Raw genomic sequence first — 21,965 nt, forward strand, 5'->3', positions numbered from 1 at the left:
CACATTTGAAACGTAGATGCACGTTTTTTTCTTACCTTTCAGAAGCATTGAGCATAATGGCAGGCAGAGAGGGTGATGCAAGTGTTGGGCACTGGCCTGGCAGGTTGTTGGCAGTGCATGCACCCCACCCCCTGTGGCAGCCCGGGCTGAAACAGAGCCCCCCCCCCAGTACTTCGCAGGTCTTTAAAAGACGATTCCCTTCTTAATGACGGTTTGTTGTTTTTTCACCCCTTCGAGAGCCCCTGCATCTACACTCTTTGCTGGAAGAATTAGCACTTTACACAATACCAAGCCCTGTCAGCTGAAACCACAGAGGAATCAGGTTTTTGCTTGTAGGAATCAGGAGGCGGGAGATTAGCCTTCAAATCGGTAGTCTCACGCCTGAATCGGGAGGGTTGGCATGTCTGCTGGGTATGCAATGGACCGTTGGCAACTTCCCGGGGGTGACTATAGAGCACTGTATGCCGGGCCCCGCAGGTTTCCACTCACAGGACCCACGGCGCATGCCGTCCAGGTGTGGCATGCGGCCAACAGACACTTCAAATGGGAAGGGAAACTCACACTTGCTACCCCGCTTTGGAATTCAGAGAGATTGGGCAGTCTATGGAGGTCCAAGGGGTTCGACAAGTGGGACCTTATAGGGATCACGCACATAAAAGACGTTTGGGGGGAGGGCACAATACACACATTTGATTCCCTCAAAAAGCAGTATCAATTGGATGATCGTGAGAACTTCTGCTACCTTCAGGTCAGGCATGCGTTGCTCACCCATATACCCAGGGTCACGACACTCCCTGACACTGCCCCCCTCGAAGATAGAGTTTTGAATGGGCATCTTGCCGAGAAAACCACCTCTCTGATATACAGGAAACTCATAAATAATATGGAAGACCCATTAGTGATATTAAAACGACACTGGAAAGAAGATGGTTTGGAGCTGGTTGATGAGGCCTGGCAGGAGGCGGTTTCCTCCCCGCGGGTGGTGGCAATCCAGATGAGGCTTAGACTGGTGCAACTTAAGATATTACTCAGGTCATATGTCACTGGGCCCTGTCTGGTCCGTATGGGCCGTGTGGAAAGTGGAGACTGCAAGAAGGGATGTGGGGAATTGGGGACTTTCATGCATATCTTGTGGCACTGTCATAGTGTTCAAGCGTATTGGGGACAGGTACACCATACGTTGCGGGCGGTCCTGGGGATAGAACTGCAGCCAGAGGCCTGCAGATGCGTTCTGAATGTCTGACAACCCACGGACCTAAACGCAAACAAACAGCAATGGGCAACGTTGGCACTCATGATAGCGAAGCGTAATATGGCCCAACTGTGGGGAGCTAGCCAGCTGCCCCGGATTGAGAAATGGGGGGAGGACTTAGACTGCTGTATGTTTAGGGAGAGGTCAGTCTATACTGCCAGGGGATGCCCGGGGAAGTGTAGTAAGGTCTGGGAGGCTTGGAATCATTATAGAGGAGATGTCTGTGCCGCACCGACATGCCATGAGGATGAGGTGGCGCATGATTCCCCTTGATCCATTAACTGTCATAACGGTATTATATTCTGACTGTATGGATTGTCAATGATAATCTCAGCCAGGCAGCCACTTGGGCATCACTGCACATTTTCACCAAACTTTTTTGCCTGGATACTCAAGTCCGGAGAGACGGTTTCTTTGGCAGTTCAGTTCTCCAGGATTTTCTGGTGTGAACTTGGTTCGCAGACCCACATCCGGGGTTGGTATTACTGGGGTATCTATTCTAAGACATGGAATCTATAACTAATAGTCTCTTTCAGATGAACAAATTACTTACCTTCGGTAACAATATATCTGTAAGAGACATATATTAGTTATAGATTTCTTAACTCCACACTCATCTTCCCCGTTCTGCGAACTGACTTCTAGAGTACGGGACTCCCTTTCAGTGCCCTAGTTTTGTGCACCAGTAGTCAGTGTCTTGCCTGGCTCTGCGCTTCTGGCGTGGAATGTTGTGTAAAAGAACTGACGTCAGCGCGCTGGGGCGGCGTCTAAATAGAAACCGCAACGTCATCCTGGCGATCACAACGCTGAATGTGGAGTCGACCCACGCACAGGGGTACTGCTGAGAAAAAATTCTCCAGATCCAGTCTGACACCTGGGGGTAATTCTAAGGTAAGGAATCTATAACTAATATATGTCTCTTACAGATATATCATTCCCAAAGGTAAGTAACTTGTTCTTCACGACTGAAATCAATGCAGCGCCTGTTCCACCACTGCCACATTGACACAGCGCATCCGGATTTTCAAAGCTTCGTCCCTGTGCACAGAGTTAATCATCAATGTTTCCCAGCAGTAAGGAACCAACGCATTACCTCCCTTCAAAGTAAGGAACCTACGCATCGCTTTGCTTTTCCGCCACCTCACCTCCCCAGCGCCTGTTTTCGTCTTTGATTTTGACACATCCCAGGTACTTTGTGCTAAAAGTGGCACATGCATAGTTTCCTATAGACTGAAATATTTTGAAACTTAAAAGTGATATCTTGACTTGTGTATGATGGTTTTTTATCGTTTTGGTCCTGTTTTATTCAGATAAATATTGGTTTTCTATACTGGTGTGGTGTCCTTTTGTTGTGTTTTCACTGTGTTACTGTGTGTGTATGTACAAATGCTTTACACATTGCCCCTGAGATAAGCCTGACTGCTCGTGCCAAGCCACCAAAGAGGTGAGCAGTGGTTATTTTAGCTGTGTAATCCCGTTACTCTGACTAGAGGGATGAGCCCTACTTGGACAAGGTGCGAACCACTGCCAACTAGAGACCTCCATTTCTAACAATTGTATACCTGGACTTTCACCACACCTATCCTAATACAGCCATCTTGCAGTCCCACTGGCAATATACAGGGTTCAGGGGGGCTAGGAACACATTTAATTTAGTGTGCTCTCTTTTGTCCCTCTGACATTAATGAAAGTAATGGCAGTGGTCACTGCCCATCTTCACTTCTCATCTTCGCAGTTGGGGGTTATATGTATTCCCATAACTCGTTGGCTGGCTACTCAAACAAGCTTGCTGTAGACAGTCGTACATCACCTCTGGAAGACAGCCAAATTCCTGATATCCTTGGGGGTTTTCCACTACTGAGCTGAAGTCTCATTTGTGCACCATGCAGAGGGTTCCCTGCATTGAGTACCTTTTGTATACAGTGGTGATCAAGACCTCTCCACAGCCTCTGCAAGTCCAGGACATTCAGTATATGATCCTGATGTTTCTGGCATATTCAGGCACCTAAGTGGAATATCAGGTTTCAGTGGGCCCAGCATCGGGCTGCCATGCTGACTCCACCCAGATCTCAGTCAAGTTGTCTCAGGATCATCTGTCGTGGCACACACGCACCAACCTGACCTGCAGCAGGTCACTCTTCCTTCCCTCCCAGACTTCACAGTTGTTTCAAATGCGTCCCTGCTGAGATGGGTGGTCACCTCAAAGAGGTGTAGATCAGAGGGCCAGCTCCACATTAACATTCTAGAGCTTGGATAGTTCTGTTTGGCACCTGAAAACCTGCCTGCTGTCCATGAAGAGGAAACTGTTGAGTGTCTTCATGGACTACACAACTGCCATGTACTACTTCAACAATCAGGAAGATAATTTGTTGTGGTATGAGGCATGCTGTAAATAGTGCCTCAATTCCCTGAACCTGGCATTCCTTAGTACCCCAGGCAGATTTTATGTCTATAGTGTCTTGCCATAAGTCGAAACCCTGTTCAGACAGTTGGGCAATAAAGGATGCAGAGTATATCTGTTTCGTATTAGTAAGCATATTTTTCTGTGCAGATATGGGTTTAAGATTATAATAATATGAGCCCAGATCTGATGTATTGAACCCGGAAAAATAAGCAAACTTTTGTGCAGTTTTTGAACTACTTCTCTGTGGTGTCAGGCAATGGTGGTATATGAAAAGATTACCTGGTGCACTCTTTTTATGCAGAAAATGATTACCATAGTGTTGGTAACAATATGTGGTTTCAAATTCAGATGAATCATCAAACATTTTGTTTTTTGAAAATGAAACGGAATTTTCCATAGACCTGTTGACATCTCTACTTTTGGTGCCATGTCTCACACCGCAGGCTATTTACTTGAACCGTAAACTCAATTGCCGATGCTGGTACCGACGTCACCGATGCCAGTTGCATATTTAGTCTCTCTTTTGGGTACTGAGGCAAATGTATCAACAAATGTGGTTTATGCTCAGTCTGAACCTGACCTAACTTGATGTTGATTATCCTCAAGATGACATTTTGGTCTTGACACTTCTCTGGATGTAGATGTATCTTCTCCTACTCCAATTATAGCTACGGAGGAGGCAGCATTTTTTATCACAGTTATACACAGGGCATCTGAAACTCTTGATCTCATTTTGCCCACACAAGAAGTTAAAACTCCTTTAGTAATGAAAATTCTCAGGCCTAACAGAACCCTTATTACTATTTAATGAGGTTTTGACAGATATTTTAATGGGCATTTGGCTAAGCCAAGTTTTTGTGCTCCAATAAATCACCAGATTGCGAGAAGGCACCGTCCAGCCCAGGAGATGCAGATTTTGTTTTCCAGCATCCAGCTCTGGAAAGTCTAATAGGGCAAGCTTTAACTAGCCGCACTATTCCCAATGCTTTCCCTACTACTTCTCCTGACAGGGATTCTAAAATAGATTTTAAATTAATGCAATGAAGGTGTTCTCTTCCACTACTTTGGCTTTAAGGTCTGTTAATACTTCCTGTCTTGTAGGGAGTTATTCCTATGTTTTGTGGGATAAAGTGTGTAATATTACAAACAGGTCCTCGAGTCAGCTCCTCCTGCGACATTTCTACTGTCCAGTCTGCTACCCTCTGCTGCCTATCTACCTGCTGCCCTGTGTTTGTGCCTCCTCCGCTCGTTTCTTGCTCTGTTTTGCCTTTTCTGCGTGTTTTTCTGCCTTTTGTTTTGCCTTTTTCTTACCTTTTTCAGCTCTTTGTTTTGCTTTTCTGCTCGTTTTTCTACTTTCTGTTTTGCCCTCCACTGCTCTGTTTTGCCTTTCTGTTCGTTTTCTGTCATCTGTTTTGCGTATCTGCTCGTGTTCTACCCTTTGTTTGGCCTTTTCTGTTCATATTTCTGCCCTCTGGTTTGCCCTCCTCTGCTCTGTTCTGACTTTTCTGTTCGTTTTCTGCCGTCTGTTTTGCCTTTTTTTATAGCCTTCATCCAGCCACCCAAGCATATTTTAAATTCTAAATGTGATTGACAGTTTTCCGTGCGAAAACAGCAGAGATGTACAAAAGTGTTCAGGCTTTAAAGCTAGCTCTATAACGTTTTAAAATGCTAATATCTAAAAAACTGAAGAATAGATTTACCCCAAATAAATTAAAGCATGTTTTCTCAGTAAACTTCTACTTTCTTGCCAAGTTTGGACTAAATCCTTCCTGCCTGAAAGCGGGAACAAAATAGTCCAAAGGAGCTAAATTGAGAAAACACTCTTTTTTCACACACCCTTAAAGTCGTTTTCCCTCCTCAGAACTTCATGAAACTTGAGAAGCCGATGGTTAGATGCTTAACTAGTGGAGTGTGAAATTTCATGCGAATCTGTCCGTGACGTCAAATGTTATAGGTATATCAAAAAATGTCGTTTCAATGGAAAGTGCATCACAAACATGAAGCCAAGCAGTATGGACATTTTTTTCCACAGCTGTCTGTGAAATAGAGAGTTCATGATCATAGTGACAGTCCCTAAAGCACTCTACGGTGCTACTAGAATTATGTGGCACAAAGGACACATGTAAACAACACATTCTTTGAGTCATATCGTTAAAAATATGCACATTGTGCTGGGCACTTTCTTCCAGTATTGCTTTCTTCCATTTGAGCTAACAATAGTGTTCGTGAAAAATTCTAATTATGTAAACAATGTCAATATGCAGTAAATCTATAAATATGTGGTGAACGCTGAAGCCACAGAATCACATAAACTGTTCCTTCCCATTGTATATTGTTGTATTTAAAATGTATTCATTATCGGTAAAGGATACCTAAACAATCTAATTACAGGCAGTGCCCATTGTTAGCTGCACTTTAAAGAGAAGTTGTTTTAAAACTAACTTCAAAATAAACATGTAATATATTTAAAAAATACATAACCGATAACTGGTGTGCCAAACATCGCTTTACAAATCCGCCATTAAATTACATATGGTCTTATATGCGATTTTAGGGTTTCTGGTGAGGTTTATGATGTGTCCGATGTAGATTCGTGACTTCAAAGTAAGTGGCTGTGATGCAGTGAATCAATATTGTGACCTGCTATGTAGTGGCATGTTGGTATCCCCTTATGCTGCAACGAGTGGATGCCCCGGATGGATCCTTCCTCCTCAGTTATCACCGACCATTGGTATAGGACATGAAAGGCAGTGCTTGAAGGCCTTTGGTGTTTGAGTGTGACAAGGTCCCTACAGCAAAGCGAGTAGGCACCGACAGTCTGAATTATACCCCTATATATAAGAATGAATATGTCAAATGTCAAATGTTGCACAAAAACTAAAACATTTCAGTGTTTTTAGAGGTGATTTCCTTCAAGAAATATGGACACAAATGTATATTTAGAGGTGTTTTGAAATTGTTAAACCACACATAAAAATTATAAAAGAATTGCAAGTATGGTGAACATTTCAATTGAGATCGGAAGGGGAGATGACCATTAAAAAAGTCCCAAAACTATGATTTGGGATGCTTTTTTCCAGCCAAGAAAGGAAATATGTTGCGAGCAAAGGAGACAAAACGTCTACATAACACAGAGGCCCAGAGGGTGTGTGTGGTACAAGAAATAAATAGATTTTCTTGTTACTCTTTTTTCCTCAAATTTAGTTTTGAGTCAGTTTTCATCTATTAAAGCCGATCTAGACCAGTACTTGGGAAAATGTGTTTCAGAAATGCTTGTAATCTCATTGAGAAAGTTTCAGTCCACTTCCTTGGCATATGCTTGTGGTCCTCTTGAACATCAAACCCCTGTTTTCAAGATCACATTTCTAAATGACTCAGGAGACCCATTGAAAATGTTGCAGTATTTATATGACAGGTTTAATTTTAGCCTCTGGGTCTCATCCTTAAGGTTCTATCTTGCACCAGTTGGGCATCTTAGAACTTTGCGGGGGAGAGGGTTGAGATTGATAGAGTAGGATCTTCTACAGTATGTCTCCTGTCTCCTTGGTAGTGTTCTGTTCCAAAAATGGCAGTATATTTTCTGTCAGTCTGAACATTGTTTTTGATGGCCATTACATTGGACCAATATTCAGGTGAGTTGAGGATACTAATTAGCTTTGCTCCATACTCTTAACTCGTCTCGTTACTTCTGATTTTGTGTGTAAGATACTTTTAGACTTCCTCCTGGAAAAAGTGATAGTTTTGAAAAATGTTCCCCTATCCCCTCAGCCAGAGGACGAAGTGCCATTGCTGGTACTAGATGTAAGAATGACTTTGTATTTATTTGTAAAGGAGAGCTCCATTCAGGACATCTTTGAATTCTTACAAGCTTCTAGCAAATTGTAAAACAATGTTATAATTACTGTTGGGCATGGCAAGCCGTTTGGTTAGCATGTGCACAAGAAGAGGGTACCTTGCCTCAAATTACAGAGGAGAGTTCACCCAGTGGTCCTAATAGCAGGATGCAGTGGGATTTCTTTGTTTTAGCTCTGGCTGGTGATATGGCGGTCTCTACATTTATTCATCTCACATTGCAAGCTCTAAGCATGGAACTCTTATTTAGCAAAGCAGTTTTGGATTATGGAAGGCTCTATAAATTATATTTGAGATCAACGGAGCATATATGACAGCATTAAAGGACTCTGTGGTTGCTTGATAGTAATCGTCATAGGTCTACCTCCTTCATCCTAGTACCAGTACCTTCCTGTACAAGATGCCCTCAAAACTTTGGCAAAGTGTCTGCTTTGGTGGACTATCGGAGAATATGGTAAGGTGGGGTGACCCTGAATGTTTCCTCCCCTGTGGGAGGGTGAAAGCTATAATTGAAAGCAACGGGTGGCCGTCTCAGTTCTTGCTGATCCTCAAGCTAGACATGGTTAATGACTATATTCAATTGTGGCATCACTGGGTATGCTACTGGGATAGCACTAAGACATGTGCTGATATGGTGAGCCTGATGGTGTTGCTGTATGAAAAGTTTTTTAACAGTCAATTTGGAGGTAAGTACGTTGTAAAATGAATCGCCTGCTTGCTCCTGGTGAATCAACACAAGAATCAAATACGCAAATGTAGAACTAAACGATCCACATATTATAGTTCTAAATCTTGTGCTTTATTTTCTCTACTTGTCTCCACAGATGCAGACGAATGCGCCATGTTCAGCTCAGAGATCTGCCGCGGGGGTCAGTGTGTGAACACAGTACCCGGGTACAACTGCTTCTGTCAGCCTGGGCTTTACTACGATTCCGTCAGACTAGAGTGTGTGGGTGAGGCTTTGCACTCTCAATACAGAAGAACTGCACTCACTCGTTCCTTCTCATAGTCGCATGCTCCAGCTATTCAACAATCCCAAATTCTTGCTCCTTCCCTTACTCACTCCTTCTTTTTCAGGCTTTTATGTTCTGCGTCTTCTCTCACTCGTTCCTTGGATCACTGCTACTTTCCTTTCTTTACAGTGATGCTACAACGCTTACATGATTCTTATTCTCCATCTAGAACAAGCACTCATTCTTTCTCTTCTGTCCTTCCAATCACAGACTCTTTCCTTCTGCTCACGTAATACCTACTCATTCTTTCTCCAACCCACCTCTTCATCTCCTACTCTCACACTTTTGCGCTTTCCTCTTTTGTCTGTTCATTATTTTTTGAAGGGTTTTAAAATAATAGTACATAAAGATAAATGATAACATACAATGAAAAAAACAATATATTGAAGGTAAAGGAGAAAACATAAATAGAAATTGGAAAGGTGGGGCACATGAAGCAGAATGATCGAAAATAATATTTTCTTCAGGAGCTTATCTTCTGCTTCAGTGAACATTTGTTTTACAGCCATGTCCTAGTAAATTTTACCTTGGTCTTATCCAGGTTCAGGGCCTGATGTACGGCGGCTTTTTGTGGTCACAAACGGTCCAATTTGTAGAATCGTATTGTTTGCAATTGCAAAAATACCTTTTAGTATGTACAAAGCGCTAATTGCGATTCAGTAAAATTTTACGGATTCACAATTTGGGTTTGAGACCCATTATTGATTCATTATTTGGAAGGATCATGTTTAGGGCGTCCTTTTCAGATACCAACTCTGAATGGTATGTTTTAATGTTATGCGACTGATATCTGGTCGCACACCATTACTACTATGTCCCTTTTGAGAATGATGAAAAATACTGTAGGCAGTGGTCCCATATAGCCATTTTATTAATGTCAATGAAACATCTGGATAAGTAATATTACAGTAGTCCAGGCACAAAGTAATTGTAGCCTGGAACATAGTTTTCTGCGTGAAAGTTGGAAGGGTCCATAAAATCTTCCTGAGGATCCTAAGAAGACCAAAGCAGCAGGCACAATGACGTAACAAAAGTTGAGGGGGCCCTGCCCTGCAAAAACATGGATGGACCTCCCGCTGGAGTTAGTCAGGAGCTCTCCAGCCTGGGTACTGTGCTGAGGGGGGCCCCCTGGAGCTCGGGCCCACCCGCATCGCTGGGGCTTATGTTACGCCACTGAGCGGGTAAAGAGCTTCCTAATATGGGGTTCAAAAGGTAGCTTGTCATCAATCCAGATACCAAGATTTGTCATTATCAGTTTTGAGCTAGGAAAGGGGCCAAGAGTGTGGCCAGGAGTGTCCCCCTACCAGGCTGGGGTCCATAACTGCAGTTTGTTTCCCAACACCATCACTTCTTTCTTGCTACTGTTCAACTTTAAAGAAACTGTTAACCCATCCAGTCTACCACAGGCGAGAGACAGTTCCTTAACTGCCCAGCGTTGTTGCCTTGATCCAGTGGTAGAGAGATGACCAGCTGTGTGTCATCGGCATAGGAAATCGGGGTAAGACCAAAAGATTCCACAATATCAGCTAGAGGAAGTATGTAGATATTGAAATGAATCAGGCTTAGCAAGGAACCCTGTGGGACCCCGTAAGCCAATGGAAAAGACGTGAAATAGAAGGGCGTCTCATAAACTTGAAAACATCTGTCTTCTAAGAAGGAAGAAAGCTATTTCAAAGCTTTGCTGTTGATCCAAAGGCAAGAAGTCTGCCTAGAAGGATGTTATGGGACATTATATAAAAAGCGACATTTCGAGCTTCTGTAGAGAATAAATAGTAGAGATACTTTCAGAGAAGAATTTGGTGAGTTCAATGCAGCTGTCTGTTGAGGGAGCAACCACTGCAGTTTGAGTAGAGGATCCAAAATAGATTTGACAATATAAAATATCTCTTTAACCAAATTGGAATCCTCTTCAGTTTTAACAGCAATGACTTTCATTGGCTTTATGATAGACCTTAGTGGCCTCTTTGAACCTCTTCCAGCAAATAAGGCCATTATTTTTCTAATGATTTACACCCTTTTTTGCTGCTAATAGATGTGAGTCAAACCACAAAGCTGGTGATTTCGTAGTGGTTCCTGGAAGATTTAATTGAATTGAATATTGAATTGAATATTGTACTTATAAAGCGTGTTGCCACTTCCAAGGAGCATCAATGAATATGACTGCAGAAGCTTAGTCAATCTGGGGAGAGAATGCATCAGAGAATGAGTTAATAGCACAAAGCTTTGGAGATGCCAAAAAGCCATGTCTTAAGCTGCCGTTGAGGATCTTTTCAGATTCAATGAATCTCAACTCCCTAGGGAGCTGGTTCCAAGCCCTTGTACCCCCTTGTACCCAAGAAGGTAAAGGATTTTCCTCCTCGAGTTTTAAGTCTGTACGTGGGGGAGTTCGAGCAGATTGGCTTGCGAGGACCTAATAGGCTGTGTCATTGTGTAGTGGGTGACTCTGACAATTAAGTATTTTGGCCCCAATCCTCTAAAGGCTCTGAGGATGAATAACAATTTTAAAAAGAACCCATTTATGGACTGGCAGCCAATGTAGTACTTTCAGGGCTTCTGATGCAGAGGAGCGGCGAGAAAGTTTGAGTACCAGTCTGGCCACAAAGTTTCTGCAGTTTGTTTTGAAGAACCTGCATACATACATTGCAATAGTCCAATCTAGATGTTATGCCAGAATGAACTGCCACATAAATACGAAGAAAGTTTGAGGTTTACCAGGGCTTCTGGGTTATAAAACCTGGTGAGAGCGCTGCACGCCATGCCACCCTGGACTCCCCTGTGTGTCTAGTGGTTAGAAATGTGCAGGTTTAGTAGCTTTCCGCAGGCGCCGGCTGAGCTAGGACCCAAAATCCACAGCTACCCAAATTGCAAAATAAATGTTGGTTTGCATTGGAAATATTTACTGTGTCCATGCTGTTGTTTGGCCCCTTTCTAGTTGCGGGCACTAAGCCAACCTACACAAGGTAGATACTATTTTTATTGAGTGTCTGGGGGGAGCGCTGGGTGGTAGGAAATGTATTGTTCCCCGCAGAATCCATAACTTTCCTTTACAGAAATGTGTGAGAAATTACTGTGTTTTAGGCAAACTTTGATGTTTGCAAGGGCTTGTGGATAAAACAAAAACCTAGTAGGTCTCTCCAAGTTCTGACTGAGCCGAGCCCAAAATCCACAGCTACCCAAATTGCCAGAAACTGTCAGTTTTCAGTGTAAAATCAATTGAGTCCATGCTGCCTTTTGGGCTCTTTTCTATTGGGGCAATAGGTTCACTCACAACTGAGGTACCATTTTTATCAAGAGACTTGGGGGAACACAGAGTGGCCAGAATCTTGTGGCTCTCCACAGATTCCAGAACTTTTCGTTACAGAAATGTGAGGCAAATGTGTGTTTTTAGCAAAGTTTTAAGTTTGCAAGGGCTTTTGGGTAAATGAAACCTGGTGAGAGCCACATACGTCATGCCACCCTTGACTTCCCATTGTGTCTAGTTGTCAGAATTATGCAGGTTTGGTAGGTTTCCCTAGGTTAACCACATAAATTACTCCGACAGACCAACATGTGGTCAAAGACAAAGACAAGAGCATCCTTACATTTGAAAAGGGAAGTGTTAGGTGTGAGGATAGATGTCTAAAGTTTACCAAAGTTGAGGAAAGGAGGCAATTCCTTTTTCTTTAGTTACCCTCACACACCCTAGTGGTGTCATGCTTCATCATCGCGTCAACCCGACGCCAACAAGTCGGGGTGGGCTCAACCGGATCACTGACATAATATCGACAGATAAAATTTCTACCTACCAAAATATCGAGGTAAAAATATAGAATGCCAGAATATCGACTGCCTATCTACAAACAGGTAAGTACAAAAATATCGAATTTTTTAAATGTCTTAAAATTAATTTAAAAGTAATATAATAATAAATATAATTCATTTAAACATTCTTAAAAGAATCCAATAAATGTAAAATTATTAAATAATTAATGTAACTTTAAAATACAAAAAATATTTTTTTTATTATATATATATATATATATATATATATACATATTATCAACAAAACATATACAATATTTTTACCATAGGATAGCGAGAGGGTTACATTTAATATAACCACTCCAGTGAGTGCAACAGTAGGGAAAACATTGCATAGCGTAAAGGTAAAAATTACTATTCCAACTCCAAAGAGCGCAACAGTAGGGAAAACGTTGGATAGCGTAGGGGTAAAAATGACTATTCCCACTCCAAAGAGTGCAACAGTAGGGAAAGAGTTGGATAGCGTAGGGGTAAAAATTACTATTCCGACTCCAGTGAGTGCAACAGTAGGGAAAGCGTTAGATACCGTAGGGGTAAAAATTACTATTCCCGCTCCAGTGAGTGCAACAGTAGGGAAAGCGTTGGATAGCGTAGGGGTAAAAATTACTATTCCAACTCCAGAGAGTCCAACAGTAGGGAAAGAGTTGGATAGTGGGAGGGTAAAAATTACTATTCCCACTCCAGAGAGTGCAACAGTAGGGAAAGCGTTGGATAGCGTAGGGGTAAAAATTACTATTCCCACTCCAGAGAGTGCAACAGTAGGGAAAGCGTTGGATAGTGGGAGGGTAAAAATTACTATTCCCACTCCAGAGAGTGCAACAGTAGGGAAAGTGTTGGATAGCGTAGGGGTAAAAATTACTATTCCCACTCCAGAGAGTGCAACAGTAGGGAAAACGTTGGATAGCGTAGGGGTAAAAATGACTATTCCCACTCCAGTGAGTACAACAGTAGGGAAAGTGTTGGATAGCGTAGAGGTAAAAATTACTATTCCAACTCCAGAGGGTGCAACAGTAGGGGAAGCGTTGGATAGTGAGAGGGTAAAAATTACTATTCCCACTCGAGAGAGTGCAACAGTAGGGAAAGCGTTGGATAGTGGGAGGTTAAAAATTACTGTTCCCACTCCAGAGAGTGCAACAGTAGGGAAAGCGTTGGATAGCGTAGGGGTATAAATTACTATTCCCACTCCAGAGAGTGCAACAGTAGGGAAAACGTTGGATAGCGTATGGGTAAAAATTACTATTCCCACTCCAGTGAGTACAACAGTAGGGAAAGCGTTGGATAGCGGAGGGGTAAAAATTACTATTCCCACTCCAAAGAGTGCAACAGTAGGGAAAGAGTTGGATAGCGTAGGGGTAAAAACTACTATTCCCACTCCAGTGAGTGCAACAGTAGGGAAAGCGTTAGATACCGTAGGCGTAAAAATTACTATTCCCACTCCAGTGAGTGCAACAGTAGGGAAAGCGTTGGATAGAGTAGGGGTAAAAATTACTATTCCAACTCCAGAGAGTGCAACAGTAGGGAAAGCGTTGGATAGTGGGAGGGTAAAAATTACTATTCCCACACCAGAGAGTGCAACAGTAGGGAAAGCGTTGGATAGCGTAGGGGTGAAAATTACTATTCCCACTCCAGAGAGTGCAACAGTAGGGAAAGCGTTGGATAGTGGGAGGGTAAAAATTACTATTCCCACTCCACAGAGTGCAACAGTAGGGAAAGCGTTGGATAGCGTAGGGGTAAAAATTACTATTCCCACTCCAGAGAGTGCAACAGTAGGGAAAATGTTGGATAACGTAGGGGTAAAAATGACTATTCCAACTCCAGTGAGTTCAACAGTAGGGAAAGTGTTGGATAGCGTAGGGGTAAAAATTATTATTCCAACTCCAGAGAGTGCAACAGTAGGGAAAGCGTTGGATAGTGAGAGGGTAAAAATTACTATTCCCACTCGAGAGAGTGCAACAGTAGGGAAAGCGTTGGATAGTGGGAGGTTAAAAATTACTGTTCCCACTCCAGAGAGTGCAACAGTAGGGAAAGCGTTGGATAGCGTAGGGGTAAAAATTACTATTCCCACTCCAGAGAGTGCAACAGTAGGGAAAACGTTGGATAGCGTAGGGGTAAAAATTACTATTCCCACTCCAGTGAGTGCAACAGTAGGGAAAGCGTTGGATAGAGTAGGGGTAAAAATTACTATTCCAACTCCAGAGAGTGCAATAGTAGGGAAAGCGTTGGATAGTGGGAGGGTAAAAATTACTATTCCCACACCAGAGAGTGCAACAGTAGGGAAAGCGTTGGATAGCGTAGGGGTGAAAATTACTATTCCCACTCCAGAGAGTGCAACAGTAGGGAAAGCGTTGGATAGTGGGAGGGTAAAAATTACTATTCCCACTCCAGAGAGTGCAACAGTAGGGAAAGCGTTGGATAGCGTAGGGGTAAAAATTACTATTCCCACTCCAGAGAGTGCAACAGTAGGGAAAATGTTGGATAGCGTAGGGGTTAAAATGACTATTCCAACTCCAGTGAGTTCAACAGTAGGGAAAGTGTTGGATAGCGTAGGGGTAAAAATTATTATTCCAACTCCAGAGAGTGCAACAGTAGGGAAAGCGTTGGATAGTGAGAGGGTAAAAATTACTATTCCCACTCCAGAGAGTGCAATAGTAGGGAAAGCATTGGATAGTGGGAGGTTAAAAATTACTGTTCCCACTCCAGAGAGTGCAACAGTAGGGAAAGCGTTGGATAGCGTAGGGCTAAAAATTACTATTCCCACTCCAGAGAGTGCAACAGTAGGGAAAACGTTGGATAGCGTAGGGGTCAAAATTACTGTTCCCACTCCAGTGAGTACTACAGTAGGGAAAGCGTTGGATAGCGTAGGGGTAAAAATTACTATTCCAACTCCAGATAGTGCAACAGTAGGGAAAGCATTGGATAGTGGGAGGGTAAAAATAATTATTCCCACTCCAAAGAGCGCACCAGTAAGGAAATCGTTTGATAGAGTAGGGGTAAAAATTACTATTCCCACTCCAGAGAGCACAACAGTATGGAAAGCATTGGATAGTGTTGGGGTAAAAATTACTATTCCCACTCCAGAGAGTGCAACAGTAGGGAAAACGTTGGATAGCGTAGGGGTAAAAATGACTATTCCCACTCCAAAGAGTGCAACAGTAGGGAAAGAGTTGGATAGCATAGCGTAGGGGTAAAAATTACTATCGACTGCCTATCTACAAACAGGTAAGTACAAAAATATCGAATTTTTTAAATGTCTTAAAATTAATTTAAAAGTAATATAATAATAAATATAATTCATTTAAACATTCTTAAAAGAATCCAATAAATGTAAAATTATTAAATAATTAATGTAACTTTAAAATACAAAAAATATTTTTTTATTATATATATATATATATATATATATATATATATATATATATATATATATATATATATATATATATATACATATTATCAACAAAACATATACAATATTTTTACCATAGGATAGCGAGAGGGTTACATTTAATATAACCACTCCAGTGAGTGCAACAGTAGGGAAAACATTGCATAGCGTAAAGGTAAAAATTACTATTCCAACTCCAAAGAGCGCAACAGTAGGGAAAACGTTGGATAGCGTAGGGGTAAAAATGACTATTCCCACTCCAAAGAGTGCAACAGTAGGGAAAGAGTTGGATAGCGTAGGGGTAAAAATTACTATTCCGACTCCAGTGAGTGCAACAGTAGGGAAAGCGTTAGATACCGTAGGGGTAAAAATTACTATTCCCGCTCCAGTGAGTGCAACAGTAGGGAAAGCGTTGGATAGCGTAGGGGTAAAAATTACTATTCCAACTCCAGAGAGTCCAACAGTAGGGAAAGAGTTGGATAGTGGGAGGGTAAAAATTACTATTCCCACTCCAGAGAGTGCAACAGTAGGGAAAGCGTTGGATAGCGTAGGGGTAAAAATTACTATTCCCACTCCAGAGAGTGCAACAGTAGGGAAAGCGTTGGATAGTGGGAGGGTAAAAATTACTATTCCCACTCCAGAGAGTGCAACAGTAGGGAAAGTGTTGGATAGCGTAGGGGTAAAAATTACTATTCCCACTCCAGAGAGTGCAACAGTAGGGAAAACGTTGGATAGCGTAGGGGTAAAAATGACTATTCCCACTCCAGTGAGTACAACAGTAGGGAAAGTGTTGGATAGCGTAGAGGTAAAAATTACTATTCCAACTCCAGAGGGTGCAACAGTAGGGGAAGCGTTGGATAGTGAGAGGGTAAAAATTACTATTCCCACTCGAGAGAGTGCAACAGTAGGGAAAGCGTTGGATAGTGGGAGGTTAAAAATTACTGTTCCCACTCCAGAGAGTGCAACAGTAGGGAAAGCGTTGGATAGCGTAGGGGTATAAATTACTATTCCCACTCCAGAGAGTGCAACAGTAGGGAAAACGTTGGATAGCGTATGGGTAAAAATTACTATTCCCACTCCAGTGAGTACAACAGTAGGGAAAGCGTTGGATAGCGGAGGGGTAAAAATTACTATTCCCACTCCAAAGAGTGCAACAGTAGGGAAAGAGTTGGATAGCGTAGGGGTAAAAACTACTATTCCCACTCCAGTGAGTGCAACAGTAGGGAAAGCGTTAGATACCGTAGGCGTAAAAATTACTATTCCCACTCCAGTGAGTGCAACAGTAGGGAAAGCGTTGGATAGAGTAGGGGTAAAAATTACTATTCCAACTCCAGAGAGTGCAACAGTAGGGAAAGCGTTGGATAGTGGGAGGGTAAAAATTACTATTCCCACACCAGAGAGTGCAACAGTAGGGAAAGCGTTGGATAGCGTAGGGGTGAAAATTACTATTCCCACTCCAGAGAGTGCAACAGTAGGGAAAGCGTTGGATAGTGGGAGGGTAAAAATTACTATTCCCACTCCACAGAGTGCAACAGTAGGGAAAGCGTTGGATAGCGTAGGGGTAAAAATTACTATTCCCACTCCAGAGAGTGCAACAGTAGGGAAAATGTTGGATAACGTAGGGGTAAAAATGACTATTCCAACTCCAGTGAGTTCAACAGTAGGGAAAGTGTTGGATAGCGTAGGGGTAAAAATTATTATTCCAACTCCAGAGAGTGCAACAGTAGGGAAAGCGTTGGATAGTGAGAGGGTAAAAATTACTATTCCCACTCGAGAGAGTGCAACAGTAGGGAAAGCGTTGGATAGTGGGAGGTTAAAAATTACTGTTCCCACTCCAGAGAGTGCAACAGTAGGGAAAGCGTTGGATAGCGTAGGGGTAAAAATTACTATTCCCACTCCAGAGAGTGCAACAGTAGGGAAAACGTTGGATAGCGTAGGGGTAAAAATTACTATTCCCACTCCAGTGAGTGCAACAGTAGGGAAAGCGTTGGATAGAGTAGGGGTAAAAATTACTATTCCAACTCCAGAGAGTGCAATAGTAGGGAAAGCGTTGGATAGTGGGAGGGTAAAAATTACTATTCCCACACCAGAGAGTGCAACAGTAGGGAAAGCGTTGGATAGCGTAGGGGTGAAAATTACTATTCCCACTCCAGAGAGTGCAACAGTAGGGAAAGCGTTGGATAGTGGGAGGGTAAAAATTACTATTCCCACTCCAGAGAGTGCAACAGTAGGGAAAGCGTTGGATAGCGTAGGAGTAAAAATTACTATTCCCACTCCAGAGAGTGCAACAGTAGGGAAAATGTTGGATAGCGTAGGGGTTAAAATGACTATTCCAACTCCAGTGAGTTCAACAGTAGGGAAAGTGTTGGATAGCGTAGGGGTAAAAATTATTATTCCAACTCCAGAGAGTGCAACAGTAGGGAAAGCGTTGGATAGTGAGAGGGTAAAAATTACTATTCCCACTCCAGAGAGTGCAATAGTAGGGAAAGCATTGGATAGTGGGAGGTTAAAAATTACTGTTCCCACTCCAGAGAGTGCAACAGTAGGGAAAGCGTTGGATAGCGTAGGGCTAAAAATTACTATTCCCACTCCAGAGAGTGCAACAGTAGGGAAAACGTTGGATAGCGTAGGGGTCAAAATTACTGTTCCCACTCCAGTGAGTACTACAGTAGGGAAAGCGTTGGATAGCGTAGGGGTAAAAATTACTATTCCAACTCCAGATAGTGCAACAGTAGGGAAAGCATTGGATAGTGGGAGGGTAAAAATAATTATTCCCACTCCAAAGAGCGCACCAGTAAGGAAATCGTTTGATAGAGTAGGGGTAAAAATTACTATTCCCACTCATGAGAGCACAACAGTATGGAAAGCATTGGATAGTGTTGGGGTAAAAATTACTATTCCCACTCCAGAGAGTGCAACAGTAGGGAAAGCGTTGAATAGAGGGAGGGTAAAAATTACTATTCCCATTCCAGAGAGTGCAACAGTAGGGAAACCATTGGATAGCGTAGGGGTAAAAATTACTATTCCCACTCCAGTGAGTGCAACAGTAGAGAAAGCGTTGGATAGCGTAGGGGTAAAAATTACTATTCCCACTCCAGTGAGAGCAACAGCAGGGAAAGCGTTGGATAGCGTAGGGGTAAAAATTACTATTCCCACTCCAGTGAGTGCAACAGTAGGGAAAGCGTTGGATAGCGTAGGGTTACAAAATACTATTCCCACTCCAGTGAGTGCAACAGTAGGGAAAACGTTGGATAGCGTAGGGGTAAAAATTACTATTCCCACTCCAGAGAGTGCAACAGTAGGGAAAACATTGGATAGCGTAGGGGTAAAAATTACTATTCCCACTCCAGTGAGTGCAACAGTAGGGAAAACGTTGGTTAGCGTAGGGGTAAAAATTACTATTCCAACTCCAGAGAGTGCAACAGTAGGGAAAGCGTTGGATAATGGGAGGGTAAAAATTACTATTCCCACTCCAGAGAGTGCAACAGTAAAGAAAGCGTTGGATAGTGGGAGGGTAAAAATTACTATTCCCACTCCAGAGAATGCAACAGTAGGGAAAGCGTTGGATAGCATAGAAATTAAAATTACTATTCCCACTCCATTGAGTGCAACAGTATTGAAAGCGTTGGATAGCGTAGGGGTAAAAATTACTATTCCCACTCCAGAGAGTGCAACAGTAGAGAAAGCATTGGATAACGTAGGAGTAAAAATTACTATTCCCACTCCAGAGAGTGCAACAGTAGGGTAAGCTTTGGATAGTGTACGGGAAAAAATTACTATTCCCACTCCAGTGAGTGCAACAGTAGGGAAAGTAAATTCTTTATATATATATTTGAAAATAAATTAAATATTAATACCAATTACAAATTAATTAAAATGAATTCCCAATTTAAGATATTATAATAATTATTCAATTTAAAATATTAAAATTAATTTGATTGCTAAAAAATAATTACCTATTAATACAAAATATTTACAAATAACAATAAATTATTAAAACATTAAAAAATAATTAACAATTAATTCAAATTAAATACCAATTTATATATTAATACATTTAATTCATTACATTTACATAACTTCCCACCCAATTCCCCTATAAACCCACAACCCACTACAAAAATGTAATACATGAAATTAACATAATTATCAATTCATAAAAATTAATTACCAATTAAAATTAAATAATTACCAATTAAAAATTAAATTACAATTAAATCTAAATAAATACCAATATAGAAAAAGTATTAAATTATTTATAATTAAATTACTTCCTACCCTATTCCCCTATAAACCCACAACCAACTCCAGAAAATAAATGAATAAAATTAACATAATTATCAATTAATAAAAATTAATTACCAATTATATTTTAATTAATTGGCAATTTAAAAATAATAAACAATTAATTGAAATAAATAAAAATAAATTAATATATTTATTTAATTATAATTAAATTACTTCCCACCCTATTCCCCTATAAACCCACAACCCGCTCCAGAAAATAAATAAATAAAATTCACATAATTATCAATTAATCAATTAATAAAAATTAATTACCAATTATATTTTAATTAATTTCCAATCAATAATTAACAATTAATTGTACATAAATACCAATAAATTAAAATAGTTGATTAAATATAATAAATTACTTCCCACCCTATTCCCCTATAAACCCACAACCCGCTCCAGAAAATGAATAAAATTCACATAATTATCAATTAATCAATTAATAAAAATGAATTACACATTATATTTTAATTAATTTCCAATCAATAATTAATTAACAATTAATTGTACATAAATACCAATAAATTAAAATATTTAAATAATTATAATTAAATTACTTTCCACCCTATTCCCTATAAACCCACAACCCGCTCCAGAATTATATTACGCAAAAATTAAATACCATAAATTGACTTAGTTACTTACCTAAAATTCGATATTTTTGTTGTCTATATTCTATCCCTCGATATTTTTGTAGTCTATATTCTGTCCCTCGATATTTCTATTGTCTATATTCTGTCCATTCGATATTCTGTCCATTCTATATTTTTGATTCGATAATATTGTCCTTCTATTCGATATTTTTGTAGTCTATATTTTCTCTTATCGATATTCTGTCTACTCGATATTTTAAACTCGATATTTAACTACGTTATTATGTCTGTATACCGGCTCAACCACAGTGTTGGGAGCTCTTTGCGATAGGTGAAGACCAGAGGGATATAAAGATAAAAAACCTCTGACAGATTCCGCTTTCCCTTTATTCTTGGGTCTGTCAGGGTCGTAAAAAATCTCAAAGTTAGGGTCTGTAGGAGAGTTATGGTCCTTTTACCCTAGTGCCAACATGTTTCAGTCCCCAGGCGGCCATAAAGGTCCTGGATTTTCTTCAGGGCATAGGTGAACCACCCTGGGGAGACAGGAGAGGGAGTTCCCTAACCTATCAGTTATAAAGGGCAGAGTAGCTGCTCCTTTTTTGTGTGACAGACAATTAATCTGTCATGCGTGGTTATCCACCTGTGGAAAGAAGAAAGACAGACACCACACAACATTATATGAGCATGTAACTAAGTTTCCTTCATATTACTTCCCAATTCAGTGCTTGTTTGAGACCAAAACAAGCTAAGTGAAGGTGCACTAACATGTCTAAGATCTCGTCCAACTTGTGCCACTCACATCCTTCTCTGTAACACACTAATTCTATGTGTCAGGTAAATGTGTTGTAGCGATTTTACACGCAAAATGTCATTAACTGCATGCTCGTGCGTGTACATATCAAAGTATAAAATACCGCATTTCAATCCCTTCAAACAGACTTGTAATCTTTCAGCGTGAACTTTGATTAAGAACATTTTTCATCAATGCTCTCGTGTTTAGTGATAAACGTATTGCCATGCACTCATAAAAATACACTCTCTTACCCAAACTTTGGAGAGATATCATATCTCAGGGGACCACTAATCCTGAAGAGGTAACCCTGTAGTCAAACCCTGTGGATGTCCCAAGCGGTGGGAAAAGCCGAGGGAGGGTGGTGGGAAGGAAACAGAGGGGGATGTAAATAATGCTCGGGGCTAAATGACCCAAAGAAGTTTTTTTAACTCCGTTCGATGGAATAACTGCTCGGTCTCTACTTGCCCTTACACTATGCTGCCTTACTCAGTACTCACTCCGTCAAGGGTCCTGCCTCGCCCGATCCCCTATTCAGGTTCAGTCCCCGGCTTTTAATAGTTGTGCCGGGTGCCGGTGTAT

General features: G+C 41.2%; 1 protein-coding gene across 2 annotated transcripts in view; it reads left to right on the forward strand.

Annotated features, from left to right (window-relative positions):
* The window catches only part of LTBP2 (latent transforming growth factor beta binding protein 2), a 1,419,414-nt gene that overhangs the window by 1,291,796 nt on the left and 105,653 nt on the right, over positions 1-21,965 (forward strand). For both annotated transcript variants that reach the window (XM_086937485.1, XM_086937488.1), the window contains one exon: positions 8,333-8,461. In XM_086937485.1, coding sequence (XP_086793611.1) covers positions 8,333-8,461 — 129 coding nt within the window. The remainder of the gene's footprint in view (positions 1-8,332; positions 8,462-21,965) is intronic.

This window comes from Lissotriton vulgaris, chromosome 9 (genome assembly GCF_964263255.1).
Source record: "Lissotriton vulgaris chromosome 9, aLisVul1.2, whole genome shotgun sequence".
NCBI lineage: Eukaryota > Metazoa > Chordata > Amphibia > Caudata > Salamandridae > Lissotriton > Lissotriton vulgaris.